Source organism: Peromyscus eremicus, chromosome 4, assembly GCF_949786415.1.
Source record: "Peromyscus eremicus chromosome 4, PerEre_H2_v1, whole genome shotgun sequence".
Lineage (NCBI taxonomy): Eukaryota > Metazoa > Chordata > Mammalia > Rodentia > Cricetidae > Peromyscus > Peromyscus eremicus.
This window is the reverse complement of record NC_081419.1, coordinates 146674250-146701308: the sequence shown is the minus strand read 5'-3', so window position 1 is coordinate 146701308 and position 27059 is coordinate 146674250. Positions and strand designations below refer to the sequence as shown.

Genomic DNA, 27059 nt, shown 5'->3' with positions numbered 1-27059 from the left:
TAAGTTTACCTGTCAATTGACAGCACCTAGAATCACCTGGGATGTTGAGAAATTGTCTAGATCAGGTTGGCCTGTAAGCTTGCCTGCGGAGGACTGTCTTGATTGCTAATCATTGTAGAAAGACCGAGTCCTCTACGGGTGTTGGCATTCCGTAGGCAGTTGGGCCCTGACTATATAAGAATAAGGAATGTCAGCAAGCCACTGGGTACCTTCACTCCTCTCTGCTCTTGCCTGTGACCAAGCCCTTGCCGTGATGGACTGTCACCGGGAACTGTAGGCCAAATGGACCCTTCTCTGCTTTAAGTTGCCTTGTGTCAGGGTGCTTTATCACAGTGTCAGAAATGAATTGAAGCAGTGTGGAAGGAGCTGGCGGGTGATGAGAACTATCCAAGACTTCCTGCCTTGACTCCTTATCCTGGGGGCACCTCCCCAGGCTCTCTTGACTCCTTATCCTGGGGGCACCTCCCCAGGCTCTCGTGACACCCAGGAGACTGCCTTTCTCAGCAGCTTCTGCAAAGGGGCCCTTCCTTCCCTCTCCTGTCAATAAACCCGAGGGACCGGCGGCATCTCTGACACCTTTTATCATGCCAGCTCACCTTTCCCATGTGCTCCTCGCTTCAAAGAGTGGGCAGGAGGAGAGCCGACCCCAGGAGGCTTCTGGAGAGTTCCCTCTGGCCAGCTCTTGATCCCTTTTGGTTCAGGGTGGGCTATGAGCAGCACGGTGCAGTGGCGGCTCATGATGGGCGTCTCTTCTCGTCTGAAGTCCCTTGTGTCATCAGCTGGACTCTCTCAGGATGGTAGCGTTTACACCATAGGAACTGGCACACCCTGCTGAGAGCTGCTTATAGCACAAGCCCACCATGACCAGACATCTTTAATTACTAAAAGCATCCATAGTCGTTCTTCTGTGCCGCCCAGGGCTGAGAACCATTGTCCTATGCTGTCCCCGGACAGGCCAAGCAAGGTGCATGTTCACCAGTGACAGTTATCTGCCATAACATTATCAGTCACGTATGTGAATTCAGTCCCTCACACATCACAGCCCCATTTTCCACATGGTGAAACTGAGTTTCAGATGGAGTATTGGGCATCTTTTACTGCCACAGTGCTTCTTAGTGGCCGAGGCTGGATTAGAACCCAGTCCTGAGCTTCTAGGGTTCCGGTTTGGTGTGGTTGTTGCTGTGGTCAGTGCTGTACTTTCCCCAGCAAGTTGGATACAGAGCCATGCTCTTGTTCAAGATTGCCCTAGGGTCTGGGCCTGTGACCATCGGGTCCACAGTGTGTCTGTTTGGGATGGAAGGTTTTCACAAAGGGTTGGCCAAGGCAGTGTCCACCCAGCTCAGGTCAGTTGAGTGGACAGAGATGAACCAGACACTAAATGTTCTCAGTGCTGGTGTGTTTTCTTCCCCTCCAGTGGAACATGACAAGGAATTCTTCCACCCCCGCTACCACCATCGAGAGTTCCGGTTTGATCTTTCCAAGATACCCGAGGGGGAAGCAGTGACTGCGGCTGAATTCCGGATCTATAAGGACTACATCCGGGAGCGATTTGACAACGAGACCTTCCAGATCAGAGTCTACCAGGTGCTCCAGGAGCACTCAGGCAGGTAGGTTCTGCCTCTGCATGGGAGTGGGATCCTGAGTTCCCCTAGCTGCAGAGGAAGGAGTGGGTGACAGGCTGAGGGTGGGGCGGGAACAATCCTGGCAACTTCCACTATTGGGCTCTAGACCAGATGACTGCCTTAAGGTATGTGATGTGTGAATGTTCCTTCAAACTATGACTGTATACAAACTCGGTCAGGGATATTGGGAGGCCAGGAAGCCTGGGAAGCCTGTGACTGTGTCTCGCTAGACAGGTCTACATGAACGGTCTAGGTGTGGTGGTGTGTTGGGGTGGGGGGAGGGCTGGTGCTGATGAGCCTTGGGTGATATCAGACCACCAATGAAAATGGCCATTTGTAATCAAATGCTAAGAGGAGGAAAAAACAAAACAAAACAAAACAAAAACGAACCAAAAGCAAACAGCTGGAGAATCTTGGCTGTCCAAGAAATGCTAGGTCAGGAACCAAAAGTTTGTTTTGAAAGACTTATTTCTGGAACCTCCAGAAAGGTGAAGAGCTCAGAGATGATGGGGGGCCGCCCTCAGATACATTCCAAAGTTCTGTAGCAGTCAAGATCGCCTTTCTTGTGGCCAGGCCTTTGTATTCTGAGGCTGTGGGACTTTTATTGTCCCCACAGATACTGTGGCACAGAAGTTAGTGGGAGAATCCCCAGCTAGGATGGGAACAGGGACAAAGGGAGCCTCATCCAGGCACTGCTCCTGGGCAGCCCGTCTTGGTGGCTAAGAAAACAGAACTTCTGTGGTGTGTTTCTAGTGTCTTGCACTCGTGTGTAACTTCATATACACACTAGCACTCTGAAGTAAGGAGTCTGTGAAATGGGCAGGATCCAAGTGTCCTCCCACCACAGAAGGTCAGCCAGAGAGAGAGAGAGAGAGAGAGAGAGAGAGAGAGAGAGAGAGAGAGAGAGAGAGAGAGAGAGAGCGCGAGCGGCCGCATGGGGACTCGGCCCAGGTTTGGGAACTGGAGACCAGGCTTCTGAAAAGGTTTTCTGATAATAGTTTAGTTTTGAATGGAGTCTGATGGTACTCAGCTACCCAGGAGGACTGGCGTCTCTTAGTGACACCCTGTCTCAGACTGAAAGGTAAAATAAGAGATCTGGGAACTAGGTCAGTGGTGAGTGCTTGCCTAGAACGCGCAAGGCCCTGGGTTCAGACGCATGGAAGAAAGCTGCAGAGAAGCAGAGGCGACTGTGGAGTTTAGGGTTCTTCTCACGGTTGAGGCCTCAGTCCCTTCCCCAGGCGGCTTCTTTGGCTCCGTTTCTCTTTCCATGGAGGAGCCCACCATCCACTGTCTCCTGCTTCTAGGTGGGGGCATTTTGCTCAACACCGCCCTGTCCTGAGTCTTTCAGACCCACACAGTTCCGTGGGATGGGCTGTGTTGTGTTGGGCATCTCATCCGTTTGTTGTGTGAAGCAGCCTTCATCCTGCTGTGGTGGACAGTGCTCTGGGGGTGGCCTCAGGGACAACTGGAAGAAGTCAGTCCTCTCTTGCTGTGTGGGTTGCAGGGATCAAACCCAGGTGGCCAGGCTTGGTGGCAAGCACCCTTACCCACTGGGCCATCTTGCCTACCCACCCTCTGGCTTTTTCTTTACGTGGTTCTGGGAGATCAAAGTCAGGTCCTCATGCTTTCGAGGCAAGCCCTTCCCTGACGAGCCACTCCCCAGGCCTGCTGCCTCCTCTCACCCTGATCATGTCTGCCTGAAGTTCTAGAACTGGGTTACATACATGTGTGCACATGCTCATCCACACACCCACACATGGACTTCGCAAATGTCACTGGGCTCCGTCCCCCAGCGAGGGAGGAGACGGCTGGTCCCCACGCACTCGGGAAGGCCTCTTACCAAACTGTTTTGATCTTTGTCACTCTGATGGGTGGCAGATGGCATCCTGGTGTGGCTTTAATTTATGTTTACAGCCCCCAGGGCCCTGCACAAACTCTACCCTGTTCGGCTTTCTTGCCAGAGAGGTAGGCAGTGAACAAGATGGCAGGGACAGGAAGGAGCTGGGGTGGCTGGGGGCAGGAAGGCAGCCATGCAGATTGACTTTGAATCTCCCCAGACACTCAGGTGTCCTGTGGATCTTACCTTGGTCCCAGGCCCAGCCTCATGAGGAGGACATGGCCGGTCTTCTGGAGTTCCAAGCACCTACTGTGGGCTTGGGGACATCATCACTCCCAGGACTCTTGGTTTACCCTTGCTTGGAATCAAATCTGGGTTTTCATGTAAGCTGGGCAAGTGCTCTCAACCACTGAGCCGCCCTCTCCAGGCCATCAAGACTCTTAGCCAGACCAGGCGTTTGATCTTTCTTGAAGGCTGATGGCTTAAGGTAAGGCACATACCCAGAGGTTCCTTGCCAACAGGTGGGGCATCCACCTGTGCCCAGGGCTCTTGGCTGCCTCTGTATCTGCCTCATTGAGACGTCCAACTTTGGGAATGTGGTGGCATCTGGTGAGTCCTGCCTGGCCCACCTAGGATGGCTGACTGGCCATACACACACTCTTCTCCCATCTCTCCCTGCGGGAACATGTGCCCTCCTGGTGGCTGAGAGCCATTTGGTCTGCAGGTCACCTCTGACCCTGAGCCCCTCTTGCCTGTGCAGAACTTGCTTCCTGATACACAGCTTTTGCATGCTGCTTTTCCAGAGAAGGAGTGTCTCTGTCTCACGCCTGTGCGCACCTGCTCTGCCCTGTGTTGGAAGGTCCTGGTGGCCCAGAGACCCACAAGCTCAGTCAGGCGGCTTTCATGGAGGTCAAGGCCATATCATTGATGAAACAATGGGCTCCATGGTTTATTAGTCAGCTACATATGTGCACAGATATGCCCAGTTCTCGGAGGTCAGATAGTGGAAATAAACGGGGTGTGTGTGAGAGAGAGAGAGCATGAACGTCATGTGAAGTTTTGGCTGAGGTGCATCTGAATTTCCCAGGATACCACCATAATGAAGTCCCACAAACAGGGTGGCCCAGAACATTAGGGCTGGATTCCCTGGAGGCTGTTACTTTAGAATTATCAGTGGGGCCTGTCCCCTCTGAAACCTGTGTGTGCGTGCGTGCGTGCGTGCTTGTGTTTGTGTGTGTGTGTGTACACGTGTACATGTGTGCATATGTGTGTGTGCTTATGTGCAAATGTGCTCTTTCTTCTTGAAGTGTCCTGAGGTGGCCGTCAGCTGCTTGTGCTTTTAGGCTCCATCTCCTCTCAGTATGACCCCAACTGTTTTCACCTGGGTTCCTCCTGTGTCTGCATATGTCTACAGAAACACTAGTTCTGAATGAGGAAGATTCCACTGGCAGATCTGGGGTTTAGGACTGGAATCTCCTTTTGAGGGTACAGGATGACGAGGAGATGTAAATTCAGGAACAAGTGAAGAGAGCCGAGAGTGCCTTGGAGCTGCTGGGGGAGGTGTGGCGTGACAGGTGTCTGTTAGGTAGTCACTGATGTCCTGCTGAGCTGAGGATGTTTGAGTGACAGAAGCTCTGTCACTGGAGGGCAGAGGAAGAATGTGCATTGGGGACCACAAAGGGTCCTGTGGTCCCATGAGGCAGGATGGCGAGAACTGGGCCCCCCCCCCCCAATGCCAGGATGGGATGAACTGCTTAGGCCTTGCCTAAAAGATAGCCTTAGTGCATCTTATCCCTCCCATTCCTGAGATTCAGTGATGGATCCTGCTGTGTCAGGGAGGTGAGGAGGTATGGGTTGTCCCAGTTGACAGAGGGACACATGGTATAGGACTCTTCAGCCCCCTGGCATACTGGTGTCATGGGTGGCTTATTGCTCAGGGCCTGCCTCTGGGGGGCTCCTTGCTTAGCAGAGGAGGGACCCGGAGCAGGTGAAGTGTATGGCTTAGAGGGAGCAGAGTTGATTGACAGCAGGAAGGCGGGAATAGTGGGCTACTAAATAGTCTTTCTAGCTCCACAGGTGGAAGCGGTCAGGCCCTTCTCCAGGAGTTAAAAAGCTTTAGCTTTTAGTTTGTTTCATTTTCTGGTTGATCTTGAATCTAGGTGCTTCTCTGGAGGCGTGGGGGTGGGCTAATCCAGCTTTAAGAAGGCAGATTCAAATCTTGCTGGAGTGGTACTGGGAAATCATGACCTTGGAGCCTCAGTTTCCTCCCCTGGAAAGGAATGGGTTGTGGAGTCTCCCTCCCAGGGTGTGGGGAAGGTTTTTTAGAGACTGTCTTCCACACTGTACGCGTTCACTAAGTGCTCAGTGATGGTCTGTTTTTCTCCTCACTGTAGGAGGGAGAGAGTCCATAGCAGAGTGGAGAGCTTCATGCTCTGGCGGCACCGCCCTCTCTGGGCTTCATCTTCTGAATGCTTGAATACTTTAAGCCCAAGAGTATGCCTGGGGACACAGGCCTGAGCGAGGTAGAGATGTGTGGCTCCTTTGCATGCCTCCAACTGTGCATCTTCCATTGCAAGCCTCCTACTTACCCAGTCCTCTAAGGAGCCCAGTGCCTGCCCCCCCCCCCAAGTCCTGCCACCACCCCGGGCTCTGTGCTTAGAGAATGAGAAAGAGCTCTGCTGCCACCAGCCACCCAGCTGTTCAGGGCCTGGGACATCTGGCTCTCTGGCAGGCTCAGCTAAGCTCCAGGGACACTCCGGGGGTGCTGGGATTAGCCAGCTGTGGGCTGGCCTCAGCATCTCTCCCCTGTGGGAGTCACTTTCCACCAAGTCCTCTTGATCTCTTAGAGTTGGAGGCCTTCCATGGCCTGTCCCTGCCTCAAACCCCAGACAGCTGGAAAGACAGGAGAGGTATGCCACCCTTGTTGGCCAGCTGTGGGAGAGCCATTGCTCGGAGATGGGCCTGGGGGCGGTGGCTTGGTGCTGGAGGCTTTGCTGGGGTTGATGGGGGGGATTAGGAGTTTAGCCTTATTTCCTGGACCCTAGGCCTGAGGCTGTACCGGCTAGCTTCCAGGACCTGCTTCTGCTCTGTTAGTTCCATCCGCAGGCTAGGGGTCACACTAGGCCCTCCATCCCAACCTGTGCTCTTGCTGGGAGTTTCCAGGCATGCTCCTCCTGCACCGGAGGGCGGGGCTTGCACCAGGAGCCCCAAGAGGCCAGGCCCTGTCACCACCAAGGTCGAGATGTTGTCTGCAGCTGCATGAAAAATGTCCCCTGCTCCATCACAGGGTCTTTGGCTGCCAGGAGGGTGACCTCAGTCTCTCCAGTGCCAGGACTTGGATCAACCTTGGCCTGAGTCACTGTGATGGAGAAGGGGCTGTTTCTGCCTGTCCTTCCAGAGAGAGATTTGGGGCAGAGATGGCCAAAGGGGTGGCTTACCAGGTCCCTCTTCAACCCAGTCCAATTCTGCTTGTTCCCGAGTGCCCCGGGGTGGGGATAATAGCCTCCCCACGACATCTGGCTCTTGCTTCCCACTCAGAGGAGGTGTCCTGTCCAGGGTGGCCCTGCTGTATGAACAGGTACACACCTGCCCACAGATCTTCCCTGCAGCCCACTGTATCCAACCTCCGAGGCATCTCAGCTGCCCTTTTCCCTCAAGTCCAGGGAAGATGGCCTCTTACCCACACCAGGACAGGCTGTACCTCAGGTTTACTGGAAAGGCTTGCTGGAGCTGAGGGCAACAGAAAGGGCATCTGGTCTCTACACCCCACAGTGGTCTTCAGGTGGCCCTTGGGGTGGCGCCTCGCCTCAGCCTGTCCTCTGTGGGGACTTTCAGGTGGCTATCACTTTGGTTGTAGGGTCGGGACTTGGTGACCAGACTCTGGAAGGTTTTCCTATATCCAGGTTTAGACAGAGGTCATGGCACAGCGCAGAGACAGCACCAACAGAGGTTTGGGGCTTATCTCATTTGGGTATTTTCTGTTTGCAGTGATATGGTGAGTATTCCACCGCCACAATGGGCCTTTTCAGTGTTACCTCTCTTCCACAGACTGCTTCAGAGGCTGGAGTAACTTAGCTGAGGTCACAAAGTCAGGAAGTGGCAGAGGGGAGACTCGAGCCCAGATTTCTGAAACACCCTCCCCTGCATTCTGAGCTGCAGTGAGGTTTTCAACCGTGGCTGTGCATTTTTGGTTGGGTTGGTCAGGGTCTGTTAAAGCTGCCAGTGTTGGTGGATTGAACTGGGTGTTGACGTTTCTCGAGATAGCTCATGTGCTCCAGGTGCTAGGCTCTGAGCAGGTGCCTGCCGTCCCTTATGTCCTGTCTTGGCTGACTCGCCTGTCAGATAGGTGGACCGTGAGTCACTCCTGCTTCAGCTCTAATGACTTGTCCGCTTGCAGACGGCCCCTCTCCTCACAGGACAGAGCCCCACTCGTGTTCCAGACCCCGACTGTCCATTTCACTGTGGTAACAGGGTGTGTCTGTGGGGCACTTGTGATAAGGTCCTGTGGGGGTTCAGCAGGGGGCTCTCCTGAGGAAGGGACTGGCTGAGAGTGGGGGTCCTTCAAAAAGCTTCTGGCTGTCCCCTGCTCCCATAGGCCTATGTGCAGGCTTTTGTGTCTCCTGGATTCTATCTCTCGCCACAACACCTCAGCCCCAGGGCATAAGCTCGGGATTTGAGCCTGCCTTAGCAGAGGGCACTAGCTGGTTACAGTACCAGTGCTGTCCTGGGAGATCACAGGAGCGGCCATGAAAAGCCTGGGTTAGGACCACCTGGGCACCTCTCCTTGAGGCCTCTTTCTCAAGGCGCCACTCCAGACCCCCGCCCTGAGCCTTGGACACAGTACAGTCAGTCCTTGGTGTTGCTTGGTCCCCTCAGGGCCCCTCAGTAATTTGCAAGGATCATTCTGGAAAAAGCTTGCATTCAATGCCACCCAGCAGGGCAGGACAGCAAGCCACTGTGTCCAATCTAGTTAGTTCTGGAAAGGCAGTCAGCCGGTCCTGTCCTGTGTCCTGGAGCCAAATGCCCACTGGCTTCCTGTCCTGTGGTCTGAGGCCAGCTGGTGGGCTTTGGTGGCTGTTTTGATCTGTGTTCCTTTTCCTTCCTTCCATCATCTCATCCACAGCCCGGCTTCTTGGGAACTGGGTGGGCACCGGTTGGGTGTCAGTGGTAACCGGGTGTGTCTGTGGGGCACTTGTGATAGGGTCCTGTGGGGGTTCAGCGAGGGGCTTGCAGGGGGCTCTCATTTTCCTGGACTCCTCCCGGCACTGAATCACACAGAGTCAGCTCCCAGTCAGGCCCAGCATCGCTGCTGACCCGTCGCATGGGGCGGGCTCTTTCCTACTGCTGGGTAGATCTGGGCAAGTCTGAGATGCCGTCCTCGGCCTCCTGTGATGTGTCTCTGCAGAAGGGGCAGCTGTCCTCCTGAGCAGCCGTGACAGATCTGACTGGGCGGCTACAACAGTGCACCAACAGAGGCCTCCTCTTCACCCCTTTGGCTGAAAACCGAAGCACGTGACCCAAGATGAAAGAATGCCGATGAGGGCGGCTTGTCCGTTCTCTTCACCCAGTTCTTTGAACTGGGTGATAGGCCAACTGGATTCCCACCAGGGAAACTGAGGCAGAGAGGACAACCCACCTGCCTAGCTTGTCCTGGCAATGTCGTGAAGATGCCCAGACTGCCACCTGTAGCCACCTCCAGTTTCGTGACTGTGTGGACTGGGCAGCCTGCTGGCCTGGCAGAGCCTCAGTGAGCACTGAGTGAATTCCGAGGGGCAGCCACAGAGGCTGTCGGCAGGAGTGACGTCTGAGGCACACAGTAGGCACTCAGAGAATGCTTGTTGCAGGAAAGGGCACAGACTTCTTGTACGGAGGTGTCGCCCCTGAGGACATGCCCACAGGGGCCCGCTGCATGTATGAGGTCCGGCAGCGTCTCTGCTCGTGGGCTAGGTGGGCCACCCCAGCACATTCTTCCATGATCTCTCCTCACTGCCTTGTTTTCAGTCTTACCTCAGCATCTGAGCTCAATTTCCAAAAAGTGAAAATTGCCTGTAATTATACTGCTTTCGATTCTCCGCAGGCTTTGCTGTTGATGATCATAATTATATTATGCAGAGCCGGGGGGGGCCGCCCCGGTGCCCAAGGGTCGTGGGCTTTCATTGCCAGTGAGGGGGAGATGGCAGCATGTGCCGGGGCCCTGTGTTCCTGATGCTGGAATGCATCTGGGGACAGTGGGTTTCAGGATCCAGTCTGTCTGGATAACTTGATCAGACACTTTAATTCCAAAAGCACTCCATTCTTGGATCGAGACCTCTGCTTGCCTATAGGAACCTATTTTTCCAAATGTATTAACATGTGTGTTTCATATCAGGGCCTGTAATTGCTTTAGCCTTCTTGGCAGGAAACAAAGGGAATTAATATTTTTCAATTTGGTTGTAAGCAGTCATCTGTAGCTGGGATAACAAATGCCTTCTCAGATGCTGACTCCGGGAGGATGGGGGAAACAGGTGCCCCAGGAAAGTGCTGTTTCCAAGAGGCGACTCTTTTTCCACGAAGGCCTCTGCTATCTCACATTCATGTCAGGAGCAGGGAACGGTCAAGGCTTGGTCAGACTCCGGTTTCCTCCTCTGTCTTCCTACCGCCATCCGAATTACTGCCATCATCTTTCTCCGTGACTTTGCTTCTGCTGCTTCAAGAATGGAAGAAGAAAAGCTGACACTTGGCCTCTGTTCTAGCACGCTCTGCACTAGTCTCCCTCAGGGAACCCAGGCAGGCATGACTAATGGATCACAGCACTCCCTCCTGCAGATCCTCGGTGCAGCTGCGGGAAAGGGAAGCAGCCGCTGCTGATCAAATGGAGCTGTCGGCCAGGGAAGCCTGCGTGGCCTCTGGTCTCAGGTCAAAGTTTCTCCAGGGCTGAGTGTGTGTGTGTGTGTGTGTGTGTGTGTGTGTGTGTGTGTCTCAGGTCAAGGTTTCTCCAGGGCTGAGTGTGTGTGTGTCTCAGGTCAGGGTTTCTCCAGGGCTGAGTGTGTGTGTGTGTGTGTGTGTGTGTGTGTAAACCAGAGATCAACATCAGGTATCTCCCTCAATCACTCTCCACTTTCATTTTTGAGATAGGGTCTTTCACCAAATCCGCTGTGTGGCTAGCCCAGCTGACCAGTAAGCCCCGGGTTCCCCTTGTCTCTACCTCCTCAGTACAGTACTGGAACTGTGGGTGCACTGCCTTGCTCAGCTTGTTGTGAAAGGGCATGAGTTTGGTCCCAGCAGCCTCCTGAAATCCGTCTTCCCAGACCCTGAAATGAGGGTTTGTGAAAGGTTTCTGGGGTGGGCGGGGCAGGAGGAGACAGGAGAAGATGGTTTTGTGCAGGACCCCAGGGGAGAGCTGTGACCTGCTCCACTGCAGGGGGTTCAGAGACAAAGTTGCGTCCTCTTCCTGCAGTACTTAGCCCTCCATAGGGCATCATTTCAGGCAGAGCTCCTAGCTTTGGTGCTGTGGGCTTTCAATCTCTTTCTGGGATGGGCTGATGGTGTGATGGCAGGTGTTCAGCTCCAGCCTCAGTACACAAGATGCCGGTCACACCTTGCAGCGCCCAGGTGCAGAACCAGACTAGCTCAGGGTGGCCTCCAGAGCTGGCCACACTTGGAGTGGAAAGTACCTCAATTCCCTCACTTCATTCCGACCTCCCCTTCAGCTTGTTCATACCTCCCTGTGCTGGCCTGCCCACCCGGCTCCCACTGTCCACAGTGCCTGAATCCACCCAGACCCTCAATTCTAACCCAGCTGTTTAGACAGAGATCTGGAGGCACTCACTCTTGTTAACACATGCGTCCAAGGCTAGTCACAGATCAGAGAAAAGCCATCACGTAAATGTGTTAAGATGCCATCTATAATCCTAGTCCTCAAGAGGCAGAGGCAGGAGGATGGCTACAAGTTCAAGTGTGGCCTTCTCTACATAGAGACTTCCAAGCTAGCCAGGATAACATAGTGAGATCCTTCTTGTCTTTAAACAAAACAGCAAACAAGTGTCAACGTGGGACTGGGGATGTGCCTGGGGATAGATGCTTGCCTGCCTCCCACAGGGCACAGGTCTTTATCTCTAGCTCACAAAGCTTAGCTAAAATGTGCGGAGAATTTCTGCATGTTAATAGTGGGCCACTGAACGTGGCTTTATATGATGTGTGGCGTCTTACCCTCCTGAGCAGGAAGCCAACCCATCAGGCCAGCCTGGTCTTTGTCGCTGTTGGTGTTTGTATTCAGCTGACGATGGACAGGACCTGCAAGGCACACCTGTCACTCGGGTCTCTGTAGATTTGTGCCAGGTGCTGTTTCCTTCCTGCCTCCTTTCTTGTACCTCCATGTGGATCCTGGCCTCACATCTCAGACAAACTCCTTGCATTCAAGCCTTTGACTGAAGGTCAGCCTCTGTGCATTTTCTCACACATGATAGAAAGTGGGAGTGTGTCCCACGGTGCAGCCAGCAGGGCGTGCTTCACAGGCATATTCAGTGCCTGGCCTGGCTCTCGACACGTGGCAAGCACCTAAGTATGAACCATTCTTCTTAGCTGCCCCTTCTCCTCTCTCCCTCTGGTCCTCTGCCCTGCCTCCTGAAGCTTCCGTTAGTCTTAGCTGTGGAGACTCTTAAGCTCGGGAACGGTCACAAGCACACTGTCAAAAACACAGCAGTACAGGTTTGTGTTTGTCTAGCATAAGAGTTTATTGAATAACATTTGCAAGCTACATCAATTTCCTTGGTGTGAGGATACTTAAGCCACTGGCTGATACTTTAGACTTGGAGACGAGTGTGGAGGTGAGTGGGTGGGGGTCTTGTTTGCTCATTCCCTCTTGGTGAGATCCACTTGGACAGTGCAAGGACTGAGCCACACTGTGCATCCAGTGACATATCAAACTTCATCACAATGAGACAGCGAGACTTTAGGAGGCTCCCCAAGAAACTATGGGGAGCCCTATGGAGACTATGAGTCAGCTCGATGTCCTCTTGATGGACGGATGCCTGGCTGGGGCTGGTGATGCAAAGGCGGATCTTTCCAGCCTTTCCCTGGTTGCTGCATTTCTGAAATGCCGCAAGCTAATAAACTGCATTCCTCATGGTCTCTGGGAGTAGTTCTCTCCTACTGTGTGGGTCCTGGGGATCAAGCTCAGGTCATCGTGCTTGGTGGCAAACACCTTAAACCACTGAGGATCCTGTGGTCTTCATACTTGGTCATCAGGCTTGGAGGCAAATGCCGTTACCTGCTGAGCCATCTTGCTGGCCCGGTGCCCTCCACTCTGCATGATCCAGACGAGGCAGGTGCGTCATTCGCTGGCCTAATATGTCTGTAAGTTCATGAGTCTGTTAGCTATGCTACGATTTTGTGTATGCCCGTGTGTGTGCCTGTGTGTGTAGGTGTCCATGTGTGTGCCTGTGTGTGTGTAGGTGTGCACGTGTGTGCTTGTTTGTTGAAGCCAGGACAACCACAGGTACCACCCACCTTGGCTTTTTTTTTTACACAAAGTTTTTCTTTGGACTGGAGCTCACCAAGTAGGCTAGCCTGGGCAGCCGGCAAGCCTCAGAGATCTGTCTATCCTTGTCTCCTCGGTGCTTAGATTACAAGCACACACCTCCGCTTTTACATGGGCACTGGGTAACTGAGCTCAGGTCCTGGTGCTCGCAAGACAAGCACTTTGCCAACTGATCCATCTCTTTAGCTCTCTGAGGTGGTTTTGGTACACCCACATGTCATGTGTTGCTGACTTAATTTGATTACTTGGTAGGTGGTAATATTTTATTTGCCTAAGTCACTTGCTTGTCAGTCTGTGCCTTGTGATTAGGGCTGGACAGACCAAGAGTGTTGACATGCAAAAGTAAGGTTTTGAGAGCGTTCTCAACAGCCTGGTTCGCACTGTGAACAGTGCGAGCTTCTGTCTTTGAGGGTAAGATGCAGCCTGAGGAGGGCGACTTGTATGGAGGTCCTCAGGACAGGAAACAGCCTGCCTTCTGTGGGCATGGTGTTGCTTGCTTCCATCTAGCTCCTTGCTACGCCACTTTCAAGTTCATTTTCTTACTGAGCCCTGCTCTGCTCCCCTTTTGGTCTCTGGGTTTTGGAATCTTAAAACGGTGGTCTGTGGTTCTTTTCTTCTTAAGGTTGGAAAGATGACGCGATGGGGAAGCTGTCACTGTTGGCTAGTTGATGCCTTGAGTGTTCGTGAGGAGTCTGAGGTTACCCTGCTCTATTTCCGTCTCAAGCTGGAGGCTGGAGGAAATGTAGCAACCAGGGAAAGTCTGGAAAGATCCGCCTTTGCACCACCAGCCTCAGTCAGGGGTCCATCAAGAGGACACCGAGCTGACTCAGAATCTCCACAGGGCTCCCCACAGTTTCTTGGGGGACCTCCTGAGGTCTCGCTGTCTCACTGTGATGATGTTCGATGTGTCACTGGGTGAACAGTGTGCCTCGGTCCTTGCACTGTCCAGATGGACCTCACCAAGTGGGGGATGAGTGGACAGCACCTCCCTCCTCCAGTCTCCAAGTCTACAGCACCAGCCAGGGTCTCTGTGAGGTGGGAGGAGGTGTCCAGGGTCTTTCCTTAGTCAGTGTGGGTGACCACCCTGGGATTTGAGAGTGGCCTTCCAAGGTGCTCAGAGTAGGACCTGTGAGCAAAGGCCCCAGGGAATTGGGAATCCAATCCATTTCTGGTGACTCTTGCAAGTTTGAAAAACTTTCTTTCAGTCTTTATTCTTTAATTCTTTCACATACATACACATACATATTCGTGTGTGTGTGTGTGTGTGTGTGTGTGTGTGTGTGTGTGTAGATCAGAGGACAATTTGCAGAAGTCAGTTCTCTCCTACTGTGTGGGTCCTGGGGATCGTTCTCAGGTCATCATTTTGGTGGCAAGCACCTTAAGCCACTGAGCCATTTTGAGGCCCTTCAGAGCCTTTAATGTACTTACATACATACAGTACAACATGTTGCTTATTCCACTACCGAGCCCTTTTGGCCATTGGCCTTCTGCAAATGAGGTACGCTTCGGAACCTTGATAAGTTTCACACCCATCTCCTTGCAGACAGGCTCTTGGAGACCTGATCGTGAATGGCTGCTACTTGTTCCCTGCCTGTAACAGCACAGCCTTCTGGCTGCTGTGCAGGATGTCCCTCGTCCTCCACGGTTGCCTGGTGGGCTTCCTCCGTGGGCAGCCTGCCAGTCCTGGGGTGGATGGGAAGGCCGTGGGTGGCTCCAGCTCATTCTGCGGTAGGAGGTGTTGCGGCTTTTCATCTGTTTTTCCACCTTTCTCCCAAACGACTTAATTTTGGTCTTCCTGGATGTATAGGGCCTCAAGAAAGTGGTTTATAAAAAGCATCATGCCTCTCTGACTTCATCGGCTCGTCTCGGGGACGCCAGGACCATTTGGGTCCTTGTTTCCTAACACTGAGGTGGGCAGCTCCAGGCGCCTGGTGACCCGACCCTGCAAGGCCAACTTCATCTCAGGACTTTGATCTTCCTCCTGGGCCTCCTTGCGGCCTGGAGTGTGCATGCTGGGCTGGCTCCAGGTCCATGAGCCAAGTGCCCTCTCTCCTGACTCACGAGGGCTCTACCCAATGACATCATGCTAGCCTGCGAATGCTCTGTTCACTCTGATTTCTCTCTCGCTGCCATGTTCTCTCTCCCCCTCTTTCTCCCTCCCTGCCCCCCCCATCGTGCCCAGCAGAGTGAAGGTGTGGAGGGCAGGGAGGAGGAGGAGGGAGTATCTGGTAACAATTTTTGCCTCCCAATGTTCTCCCTGTGTTCCAGGTCTTGGCATCTAACTAAGTGGCCAGAAGCCTGCAGGCTGAGGCCCCGCCCACCCCTGCCCTCAGCCACCTGTACCCTCTCCTCACTGGTCTCTTGTCATCCCTTCCACACATCTGTTCCCTCTGTCTGTCAGAAACACTTGGCTGTATTGGCTCAGTTCATTCTTCTCTTGCCTGGCTGGGGTGTCCCCGGGAACGCCCTTGCCTCGGAAGTCTTATACTTCTCCTTTGCTCTTTCAGAGATCTTCCCTTCTGGATGATTTCCCAGCATTTTGGTCAGCCAGTTTGTGTGTTGCTGTCCTTGCCTCTGGTCCTCAGACCCCATTCTGCCTGCCATCGTCCCTCCAGCTCTTAGCTCTGGCAGAAGGACGAGAGCCGAGGTGTCCTCTGATGGTGGCTGTTGCTGTGACTAGCGACCACACATTTAATGGCTTAAAGTACAAAGTCTAGGGTTGAGGAGATGGCTCAGTGGGTAACGGCCTTGCTGCCTAAGTATGAGGACCTGAGTCTGGATGTTCATCACACATGAAAGCTGGGAACTGCTGGGCACAGTGGACACACCTTTAACCCCAGCATTCGGGGGGGGGGAGGGGTAGAGGCAGGTGGAGCTCTGAATTTGAGGCTGGCCTGGTCTACACAGGGAGACCCCGTTTTTGTTTGTTTTAAGGCAGAGCACAGTGATCTATAAGCCCGGTGTTGGAGGGTAGAGACCTGTGGATCCTGGGGCTCTTGCTGGCTAGCTGGTCTGGTCAACCCTGAGCATGAGGGCTCTGGCTCCACAGAGAGACCTTATCTCAGAAACTGAGATGGCGAATTACAGAGGAAGACCCGGATGTCTGCATTGGACTCCCAGGGCCACCTCAGTTCCTGGCCTTTTCTGGCTTTCCCAGAAGTGTCCTTTCTTGGTTGGATGTGCCCTGCCAACAGTCCCATCATGCTGACATCTGACTCCTACCTTCTCCTTTTACTCATGATGACTCTGTGGTGACTTGGACTGTCCTGGAGAATGGCCTCAGTTCAGGTGTCCCTCATGTGTCTCTTTGGACCCTTCTGCCATCTAAGATAGCACATGCAGGCCCTGGCCTCCACTCAGGACTTCTGAGGGCGTATTGTTCTGTTGGCCTCTCAGCTCAAGTTCATTTCCTTTTGTTTGGTGGTGGAGCCATTCAGTACAGGGCCTGATGCATCCTCACCTGTCACCTCCTGTGACCTGCGGTGTGATTCCCAGCTGGCATTGTCCAAGTGAAGATTGCCCAGAGTGTTTCCCTGTACCAGCCTGAAGCACTTGCCCAGCAAGCACCCTGATCCCTAGTCTTCTCCACTGCTAAGTTGGGAGATAGATCTCCTACCTGCATCACAGGAGGCAGAGAGGTTAGGTGGCAGGTGCCTGGCCTCAGCCCTGAACCAGGCCTCTCAGAGAGACCTTGGGGAATTCCAAGGGCAATGCATTCTCTCCAATTTGAACAATGTGTGCCTGCTCCCTACAGGTGGTGGGCTGGACCTGAGGGTCCCTGCAGGTGGTGGGCTGGACCTGAGGGTCCCTGCAGGTGGTGGGCTGGACCTGAGGGTCCCTGCAGGTGGTGGGCTGGACCTGAGGGTCCCTGCAGGTGGTGGGCTGAGTTTGAAGGCTCCTGGGGGGAGTTCCAACTGGGTCTTGGACTGTGATATTGGGAACCCTCCCCTCAATTCTGAATCTTGAATTTAGGGCCTGGTGTCTGTTAAGTAAGCATTTTATTACTGAGCTACAACCCTCTCTTTCTGCACACACCCCCCCCCCCCCCCCCCGGCTCATTTTTATTTTCAGGCAGAGTCTAGCCAGATTGCTCAGGCTGGCCTTGAACCTGTAATTGTCCTGGTAGTTGGACTTCTATGCCTACACCACCATGCTTGACTTTGAGAATATGTTTAAATTAATCACATCACTTAAGATTTTATGGCTGTCGCCTAGATCCTTCCTCCCATCCAGCTCCCAGTAGCTGCACGGTGACAGACACTGCTCATCTTCAGCTGAAGCGAAGATGTCTTGGAGGGATTCCAAGGGATTCCAACGTCCTCCTGGGCCCTCGAGACACTGGTTACTCTACCCCTTGGCAGGGGTCAAATAAGGCATGTTCCCCAAGCCTGGGTTCTGGGTTCTGAAACAGGCCTTCACTTGCGGTTGAGTGCCCTCAGATTTCCCAGAGGCCCCCTGGGGTCTTTTTTTTTTTTTTTTAAATCTTTGGTGGTCTCCATGTGAGGAAATGTGGCCATCCCCAGGGGAGTGGTTGAAGGCCCCTGGGGACTGCAGACTAGAAATAGCTTCGGAGTAGTCAGAAGTCCCAGACAGGACTCTCCACCCTCCCACATTGAATTTAAAATACCCACTTTCCATGGTGGTAGAACTTTCCAGGTGTGTGTGTGTGTGTGTGTGTGTGTGTGTGTGTGTGTGTGTGTGTTACTTCCCCTCCAGGGTTAGGTTTTTGCTGTTCACAGGTTTCCTTGGGAGGAGGTGCTCTGGACCCAGCAGCCTGCAGTCCACAGTCAGGTGGTTAATTATTAACATCCCAATGCCAGCAACAGGGTCAGCCCAGGTTCACGCCTTACAGAGCAGGACTCTGAGAAAACCTGGGTTTCTGGAGGGGAGAAGGTGACCTTCCGTGTCTTGATGCTGTTTCTCTGTGTGTGTGTGTGTGTGTGTGTGTGTGTGTGTGTGTGTGTGTGTGTGTTGTGAGTGTGGTGTGTGTGTGGTATGTGTGTGAAAGTGTGAGTGTGAGTGTGGTATGTGGGATGTGTGTGTGTGTGTGTGTGTGTGTGAAAGTGTGTGTCTGTGTCCTGAAGCATATCCTGAAGACTGTTTTGTTTTGTATTGAAACATTTTAAATTTTATTTGTTTTTATTTTGTGTGTATTATGTTTTGCCTGCATGTTTCTGTGTCCACTACATGCATTATTTTTATCTGCACTGTATGCATGCAGTGCCCACAGAGGCAGGAAGAGGGCATTGGATCCCCTGGAACTGGAGTTACAGATGGTTGTGAGACACCCTGTGGGTGCTGGGAACTGAACCCCAGGTCCTCTGCAAGAGCAGCAAGTGTTCCTAACCACTGAGCCATCGCTCCAGCCCCTACACTTCGATTTTTGAGATAGGGTCTCTTACTGCTCTGGAACTGAACAGGTAGGCTAGGCTAGGCTGGCTGGGCTGTGAGCCCAGGGATGGCCTGTCCTCTACCTCCTAGTGCTGGGATCAGAGGCATGTGCCGGCATGTGCCAGCATGTGCCAGCATGTCTGGCTCTTATACATGGGACCTGGGAATGGAACTCAGGTCCTCACGTTTGTGTAATAAACATTTACCAACCAAGCCATCTCGCCAGCCCTTGCTATTCCTTTAAGAGGAATTAGTGGTGGCAACAGTCAGGGACTCATGCCCTGAAATCTGCTCCATAACTCTCCTGAGCTTGGCAGGGCCACACTATGCTTGTCCATGTAGGGAAAAGTGAGTCCAGTCACTGTCTGGGTTTTCCGAAAAAGACCACAAGAATGTGGGAACATGTTGCTCTAGACAGTCATGTTTGTTTGTTTGTTTGTTTGTTTTTTAAAGATTTATTTATTTATTTAATGTGCACTGATATTTTGCCTGTATATACTCTGTGTGAGGATGTCGGATCGCCTGGGATTGGAGTTACACAGTTGTGAACTGCCGTGTGGGTGCAGGGAGTTGAACCCTGGTCCTCCTCAAGAGCAGCCAGTGCCCTTAACCCGCTGAGCCATCTCTCCAGCCCTGACAGTCAGGGTCTTGAGAGCCATGTGTGTTTTCAGAATTGAGATTTGGAATGCTCCCCTTCCACCCTCTAGACTAGAGTATACACAAGCAGACTTCCTGTGTGAGTGAGGGAGGGCTACAAACTTTAGGAAGGTATACTGCAGGGGCCACTGTCCTGTGTATTGCACACCCTCACCCTTGAGCTTTTTTCATTTAAAAAAGATAGAGTGTAGCTTAGTGCATCTCTCAACTCTCATCAGAGAAGCGTCTTTTTGCAGTAGATGGTGATTTACACAGAGACCCACAACTGGCTATGATTTAGAGAGTAAGAGACAACGGGATGGGACATCTCTATCACACACACACACACACACACACACACGACTCAGGGTTCATTCATTGCAGAGTGTAAGAGCCAGAGGTGGTGGACGACTACAAAGAAACATTGGTTTCTGGGCACAGCAGGGCAGTAGCACATCTGATTCACAGCAGGTGTGACAGTGCGCACAAGATCTGTTCAAGCACGAGCCAGAAAAAAAATTACAGTATGGAGAGGAGAGGCAGGGCACAAAGTCCCACCCCTAGCTGGATTTGTGTGTGAGAGTGACGGAGTACGTGTGCACATGTGTTTGGAGGACAGAGTTTGAAGTCAGATAGCATCTTCAGGAAGGCAGTCCACCTTATTATTTGAGGCAGCATTTCTCACTGAACCTGGGGCTCACCAATTTAGCTAGGTTGTCTGCTAACCAAAGCCCAGGGTCCTCCTGTCCGCCTCCCACGCACCGCCACACCCAGTGTGTTAGATAGGTACTGGGGATTTGAACTCAGGTCCTCACACTTTCACTGCGAGCGCATTGATGACTGAACTACCTGCCTGTTGTTTATGTCTTTCACATTTGCTAATGCAACTGGACCTCTCTTTTGTGTGTGTCCACTGGCTGTTTGGCCATCTTTGGAGACCAGTCTATCAAAATCGGCTACATTTGTCCTCTGAGGCAGTGACATGCTAGCTTTGCTGTGTGAGCGTGGAACCTACCTTCCACCGTCTTGACCAGCTTGAGTAAGAAGGAATTACTCTTGATTTTGGTCGAGCCTTTGATGTCTGAGCCATCTCCAGCCCTACTGTTGATTTTGTGAAAACCGCTAACTCTTACGGAGGTGCTTTATTCTTTAATTTCTCCGGTGCATACTTGAGGTTTAGTCTTATTCTTTTTCCGTCAGGTTTTCTCCCCAGATGTTTACACGTCACACAGTCTGTGTACACTCCTTTTGGTCAGTGCCTGTTTTCCCTTGCCACCAGGTAGGTCTGTGTGGTTCTTTGAGCAGCATGGAGCACCCGCTTGCCTTGGACATCCTGTGGTGTTTTAATCAGTCTCCTTGGGAGACAGTTTTCAGTTTTTCTGTAATGGGAATGATGAGTGTTGTCTGGGTTATCTTTCTCTGGAACTGACCATCCTCTGTAAGTGGCTTAAAAGGAGAGCCATTCTACTGCTTGGGAATTGGGACGTGCTCAGCCAGGCGGTTCTTCTGCTCCGGGGCCCTCTGAGGTTACCGATGAAGATGGGAGCTGGAATGCCCAAGCTGGCACCTCTCCTAGGGATGGCTCCGTCTCTTCCTTCCTCACTGTGGTAGTTTGAACATGGGATGTCTGTTGTAGACTCTCAGATTTGAAGACGTGGTCCCCAGCTGGTGATGCTGTCTGGGGAGGGAATGGAATTTTAGGAGGTGCAGCCATGCTGAGGAAGTACATCACTGGGGGTGGCCTCACCCCACTTCCTGTTCTCTAGCTCTACTTCCTGTTTGTGGTTGAACTGTCATCTGCCAGCTTCTTGCTCTTGCTGCTGTGCGTTTTTTGATTGACACCATGTCTTCTCTGACATGGTGGATTGATTGACTCTACCTTCTGGAGCCATAGCTAAAATCAATTATTTTTTGCTTAGGTTGTTTTTGGTTGTGATGTTCATCATAGCAACAGAAAAGTACTTAATCCACTTTCTTTGCAGACCCTTCAGCTGAATAGTCTCTTTCTCCCTTCTCAGAGAGTGTTTTTGTCGGGGTTGCTATTGCTGTGATGAAACACCATGACCAAAAGCAAGTTGAAGAGGAATAGATTTATTTGGCTTACACTTCCATATCACTGTTTGTTGTGGAATAGAATAATTGTTTAACTATGTAAAGATGTTTTGCATTTGTTTATGTTGCATTTGTTTAACTATGTAAAGATGTGTTGCTGTTTCACTTTGCTTGCCTAAGGCACCTGATTGGTCTAATAAAAAGCTGAATGGCCAGTAGCTAGGAGAGGAGGGATAGGCGGGGGCTGGAGGGCAGAGAGAAAAGTGGGTGCCAGCTAGCCAGGGACCAGCAGCCAGACACAAAGGGAGCAGGAAAGCAGGATGGACAGTACAGTATGTAGATGAGGTAAACAAACCTTGGGGCAGCACCTAGATTAATAGAAATGGGTTAGTTGAAGTTTCAAAAAGCAAGCTAGAAACAAGCCTAAGCTAAGGCCTATCATTCATAATTAATAATAAGTCTGATCTGGGGGCTGGCAGTCCAAGGAAGCCTGCTACAGCTTCATCATTGAAAGGAGTCAGGAAAAGAACTCACACAGGGCAGCATCCTGGAGGCAGGAGCTGAGGCAGAGGCATGGAGGGGAGCTGCTTACTGGCTTGCCCCTCATGGTTTGCTCAGCCTGCTTTCTTGTAGAACTCAAGACCACCAACCCTGCAGACTTGCCTACAGCCTGATCTTATGGAGGCATTTTCTTAAATGAAGTTCCCTCCTCAGATGACTTTAGCTTGTGTCAAGGTGTCATGAAACTGTCCAGCACAGGACAACCCCCACCTCACCACACACACACACACACACACACACACACACACACACACACACACGCAGTGCAATCAGGCTTGCTGACTGAGTGACTTGATTCCCAGGAGGCAAATCAAGAGGCCACTCAGATTCTCAAGTTTTGGCCCAGACTGGACCTTGCTCCCACAGGGACCTGTTGGTACAGCAGGTCACACCTTTGCTGTGTGAGGGAATGGGTCCTGGATGCAGACAAGAGGAGATGATGGTGGTCGTATTTAGATAGTCTTGCACAACTGTGAGTGCCTTTGCACGTGTGTAAAGTCCACAGTTGAGAGTCTTTGCGTGGGTGGAGGCCTTTCTGTTGGAGATTCTTCTGGGGCCTCGGAGTAGTCTCACCCTAGGACTTCCCAGAGAATTTACCAATCCTGCCATAACGAGTACAGTGTGTACCTTAGGAACATTGAAATTGTGTACCCTGTCTTCACTTGGCTCTTCCCAATTGCCAACCAAGACGACACTGCCCTCATTTTCCCTATGAGGACGCCAAGGCTCAGGATGAACTGGTGCTGCACCTCTCCCACACAGTACAGGCACCACACAGGACCTAACAGGTCCTGGACCTCCTTCCCTCCCTGCTGAGATGTGACCTGGGGGTCGGGAGAGGGAGACAAGGCTTAGAGATAGAGGTTCTTGAGTTAGATTTCCTGTGCCACAGCCCAGTTCCACCATGTACAAGGCTTGCCCCGAGACAGTGACAACATGTCCCCATGCCCACATGTGTGACATCTACTGCCTGGAACTCATTGCAGAGATCAGGCTCACAGCAGTCCTGAGTCAGCCTCCCCAGTGCTGGGATTGTGGGCGTGTGGCACCATGCCCAACTCGGGAGTGACATCTTAACATGACTGAGGGCTGGGGGAAGTTCAAAGTGCCGTCTTGGAAAGCACCCAGGCTCCAGGAGTGGAGAAGGTAAACGAATGTGCGTGCATCTGTTCCTTGGGGCCCCAGCTCCTGCGCCTTCCCCACCTCTGTGCTCAGCTGGGCTGGGCAGCCACTGGTGTCTTCTAGGTAGATGAGAATGTCCCAGAGGCCCATTCCCCACTCTCTCTATCGTGACCAGTGTTCCTTTGCAATGCTACAAGAGGGACCAGGAATCCAGTGTCACACTCAGTTGGGAGCACGCTGGTGAGTGTGTCCCTGCTGTCCCGTGGTCCCGACTCTGTTCTGGTGAGGTGTCTCTACATCTTCATCCCACTCCTGACCCCGCAGATGAGGTGTGGCTCTTCCTTGCATGCCTGAGATAAACTGTAAACTCTGATGGGTGTGGGGAGTGGCTGCCTTCATGGTGATCCGGGGATGAGTCACTTCTGGCCTGACACATCTGGCCTCAGTGTCCTGGCCTTTAATGAACGAAGTCTTAGCATCCATGGGCAGGGTAGCCCCTGGGAAGGCTTGCTGTGTCCCCTGGTCCAGCATCTGCTCCCATCTTCCCGCACGTCGGATCTCCTGGCAGCGTCACCACCCGAGTTCCTCATCTCGTGCTTGGAGCAGATGTCCCGAGTTGTCTTGGAGTGACATCTTTTTGCTTCCATCTGCTGACTGTCAGGCTAGCGAGCTGCTTCATTGGCATTCTGGAGAGTTCTCCAGAGTTAGGGAAGCCATCAGGCAAATTGGAGATGAAGCCAGCCAGATTTCCCTATGTGTGGCTTTGAAAGCCACGGAAGAGATTCTCTTAACAAGTTTTGGAGTCACCTCTAAAGGGACATCAGGGTAGAAGTAAGTGGGTCCTGAAGACTAGGTCATTATTATTGTCAACTTGGACATCCAAGCCAAACTTAGGGTCTTTCAAACCCTGTGTGGCTCTAATAAGGCTTCCTTGCCTCTGTAATAAGTAATCAAAAGGACAGACTTCTGCAGGTCTGGAGGAACTTTGGCCTGGCCCCCAAGGGGCAACATAGGCTCCTACCCAGTGGCTAATTTACTGGTTTTAGATTAGAACTTGAAGCATCTTAGTCTGTTTTTGCTGCTGTAACAAATTGCCCGAGACTGGGAAACTTACAAGAACAGAAATTCATGTCACAGTTCTGGAGGCTGGAGGTCAAGGCACTGGTGGGATCTGTGTCCCACAAATGTGACTATTTCAAGATGGCACCATGTCACTCTGCCCTCACACAGGGAAAGGGAGAAAGTCCAAAGGGCTCCAACACTCTCCCTCTATACTTCTCGCAAGAGCTAGTCCATTCACGAGGACAGCGCCCTCATTGCCTGGCCGCCTCAGAAAGCTCCCGCCTCTTAATGTTGTCAGACTGTGGATTAGCTTGGGAAGGGGCGTGGTGTCCTGGCTGAAGTAATGATGTAGTTCAATGTTTTCTAAATCAGGAGTAGGGAAACCACTCCCACCCCCACCTCCACCTATGGTCCCCGTGATGTTGTCCATGTCTGGAGTGACCACCATTCCCAAGCCTGTGCATGTGACTTGCCTAAGCCGCCTAGGTTCTCTGTGCCTAGACTTTTGGCTGGAGGGAGAGAAGAGGGAGAAATGGCTCAGAGCATTCCTTTCATGACTTTGATCCTTGTGACTACTGGTCCCCTCATACTTACCCTGGCACTAGCTCTCTGAGTCTGTTTGCGTCCATGTTTGGTTTCTGGGTGACTGTTGAACTCCCAGAGAAATGCTAATGGGTTCTGAGGGAAGAGACATTGAAAACCCTGGCTACGGATCTAGGTGCTAAGGTCTGTTTACAGCTTTGCTCCCTGACTTTTGTGTGTTGATGGGCCTGGTGTGTATAATGCATTATGGCTCTCAGCAGGGAGAGAAAACTTGGAGACCTCTGAGATATACTGGACTGATGACTGGGGGTGGCCAGCAGTAGTTTAGTAGGAGGAGGGGTCTGGGACCAACTGGAGACTCTTTCTAGACTGGCGTTTGGTGTTGGCTCTGGCTGCTGGCTTAGTGAAACATACAGCAACAGGTCTGATTTGTCAAAGACTTGGAGAGTTAAGTAAAACACATCCAGACCTGCCTTCTGCATCGTAATGTCTGCCCAGCAGTGTGGACGGGATTTTCCAGTTCACACGGTTGTTTCGAGGACCTAGTGACAATACTGATTGAGCTTTCTGCCCCAGAGCCTGGGGAGCGATTTGTGCTCAACCAACAGTTGCCGTACTGATGTCTGTGTGAGCCACAAAAACATACCTTGTTCCCAGGAAAGACAGTAACTCCAGGGCTGGTGGCAGCTGTCAGGGGCCCGGGGAAGGGTCCAGGTTGGAGAGGAGTACTACTGTACCCCCAGTGCCCAGCATAGCATAGGAGCTCTAGTATTTTAGTTGACCACTGAAGGGCTCAGAATGTTGAAACTGAGTCTTGATAGCTCAGTTTCACAAGATCTGCTCACAAAATCCACAAAAGCTGTTATAAATGAAAGGGTGGGATGGTATTCATCTACCCACCCATCATCCTCCACATACCTACACATCCATCCACCCCTATCCATCAATCCATCCGTTGATCTCATCCATCCTCTCTCTGTCCACCCATCCTTCCATCTACCTCTCTCCTTCATCCATCTGTCACCCATCCATCCATATGTTATCTGTCCGTCATCTATCTCTATCAATTCGTCTATATCCATTCATCCATCTATCTAACTGTTCATGTACACATCCACTTACCTATGCGTGCATTCATCTATCCACCCACTCACCCACCCATCTGCTCACCCAGTCACCCACTCACCCATCATCTATCTATCACCCTATCCATCTCTCATCTACCCACCTACTTACCTCCCAACCCACCCATCTTTCCTCTATCTATTTACCTACTCACTTAGCCTATCCATCTATGTATCTACCCGTCCATCTTCTATCCATAAATCCATCCACTGCTCCAACTCTCAGCCAGCTGGCCAGCCATCTTCCACCTCTCATAGGGTGAATTAGGGCTTTACCCTGCATGGAGCTCTTGGTGTGGTGCCAGACACATGGTGAATGACCTCCTTGGCATTGCCTTCTGCCCCAGCAACTTGCAGGCTGTATAGTGCCTGCCTCTCCTGTGTCTTGCTAGGGTCCCCTGGCATCTGGTAGAGTGAGATGGCCTGTGCCAGCTCCCTATTTCTATGTTTCTTCTATACCTTCTTTCCCCATCAGAGCTGCTAAGTGGCCGTTGTGCCCAGGTCCTCCTTTGCTGACAAGGCTGTGTGTAGGGGACTGGGGCCTTGCCCCGCTTGCCCTGTTACACAGGGCTTCCCCTAGCTGGTAAGCTGCTGGCTGTCAGGGTGGCTGAACTGTGACCTGCCTGACTTCAAGCTGTGTCTCTCTCCTCTTTCCAGGGAGTCGGACCTCTTCTTGCTGGACAGCCGTACCCTCTGGGCTTCTGAGGAGGGCTGGCTGGTGTTTGACATCACAGCCACCAGCAACCACTGGGTGGTCAACCCACGGCACAACCTGGGCCTGCAGCTCTCCGTGGAGACCCTGGATGGTGAGTCCCAGACACCAACACCTCTAGTCCCAGGGGAACCTCACGGAGGTTCAGCAGCAGCCCACAAACTTGTTTTCAATGTCCTCTGATGCTCCACCCCCATCTCAACCAGGCTTTCAAGACTAGCTTCTTTTCTGAACCCAGTGTATCTTCTCGTATCACATGAGAAGATCGGGAGATGGGCGAGCTGGGCTAGAGATGGCCTCACTGCTCACAGTTGTCCTGCCTCAGCTGGGTTTGCAGTCATGTTACACATGTAGGCTCTTGAGTCAACACAGACTGCTGCGTGAGAACTGCACAAGGCTAGAGCCCTGAGCTGGCATAACACACGCAGCGCAGCAGAGCACACCAGACAGGTTTTTCAGCTTGTTACAAGCCCTTGGCACTCCTGGCACCCTGGGCAGTGGAGCATGGTTGCTGGCACCCCCGATCTTCTAAGCATTGGGTTCTGGTAGTACCATCCCCAAATGTCTTCAAACATTGCCAGATGTTCTCTGTGGGATGATATTGAAGCGCTAAAGTCACGTTGGTGGTCTGAGTTGCAAGTTCCTGGAGAAGCCATTGTTAGCTGGTCCTTCCTGGCATGTCTCACTCCCTGTCATGTGTGTCTGTGTGTGGGGATGAGCACATGCGTGAAGGTGACCTCAGAGACCAGAAGAGGGCATCAGATCCCCTGGGATTGGAGTTACAGGTGGTTTAGAGGTGAATGATATGGGTGCTGAGAACTGAATTTGGGTCTTGTGCAAGAGCGGGAAGTGCTCTTAATCATGAGCCATCTTTCCAGCT

General features: G+C 52.2%; 1 protein-coding gene across 1 annotated transcript in view; it reads left to right on the top strand.

The window, feature by feature from the left end:
* The window catches only part of Bmp7 (bone morphogenetic protein 7), a 75448-nt gene that overhangs the window by 25205 nt on the left and 23184 nt on the right, over nucleotides 1-27059 (top strand). The window contains exons 2-3 of the mRNA XM_059261993.1: nucleotides 1415-1607; nucleotides 26125-26273. Coding sequence (XP_059117976.1) covers nucleotides 1415-1607; nucleotides 26125-26273 — 342 coding nt within the window. The remainder of the gene's footprint in view (nucleotides 1-1414; nucleotides 1608-26124; nucleotides 26274-27059) is intronic.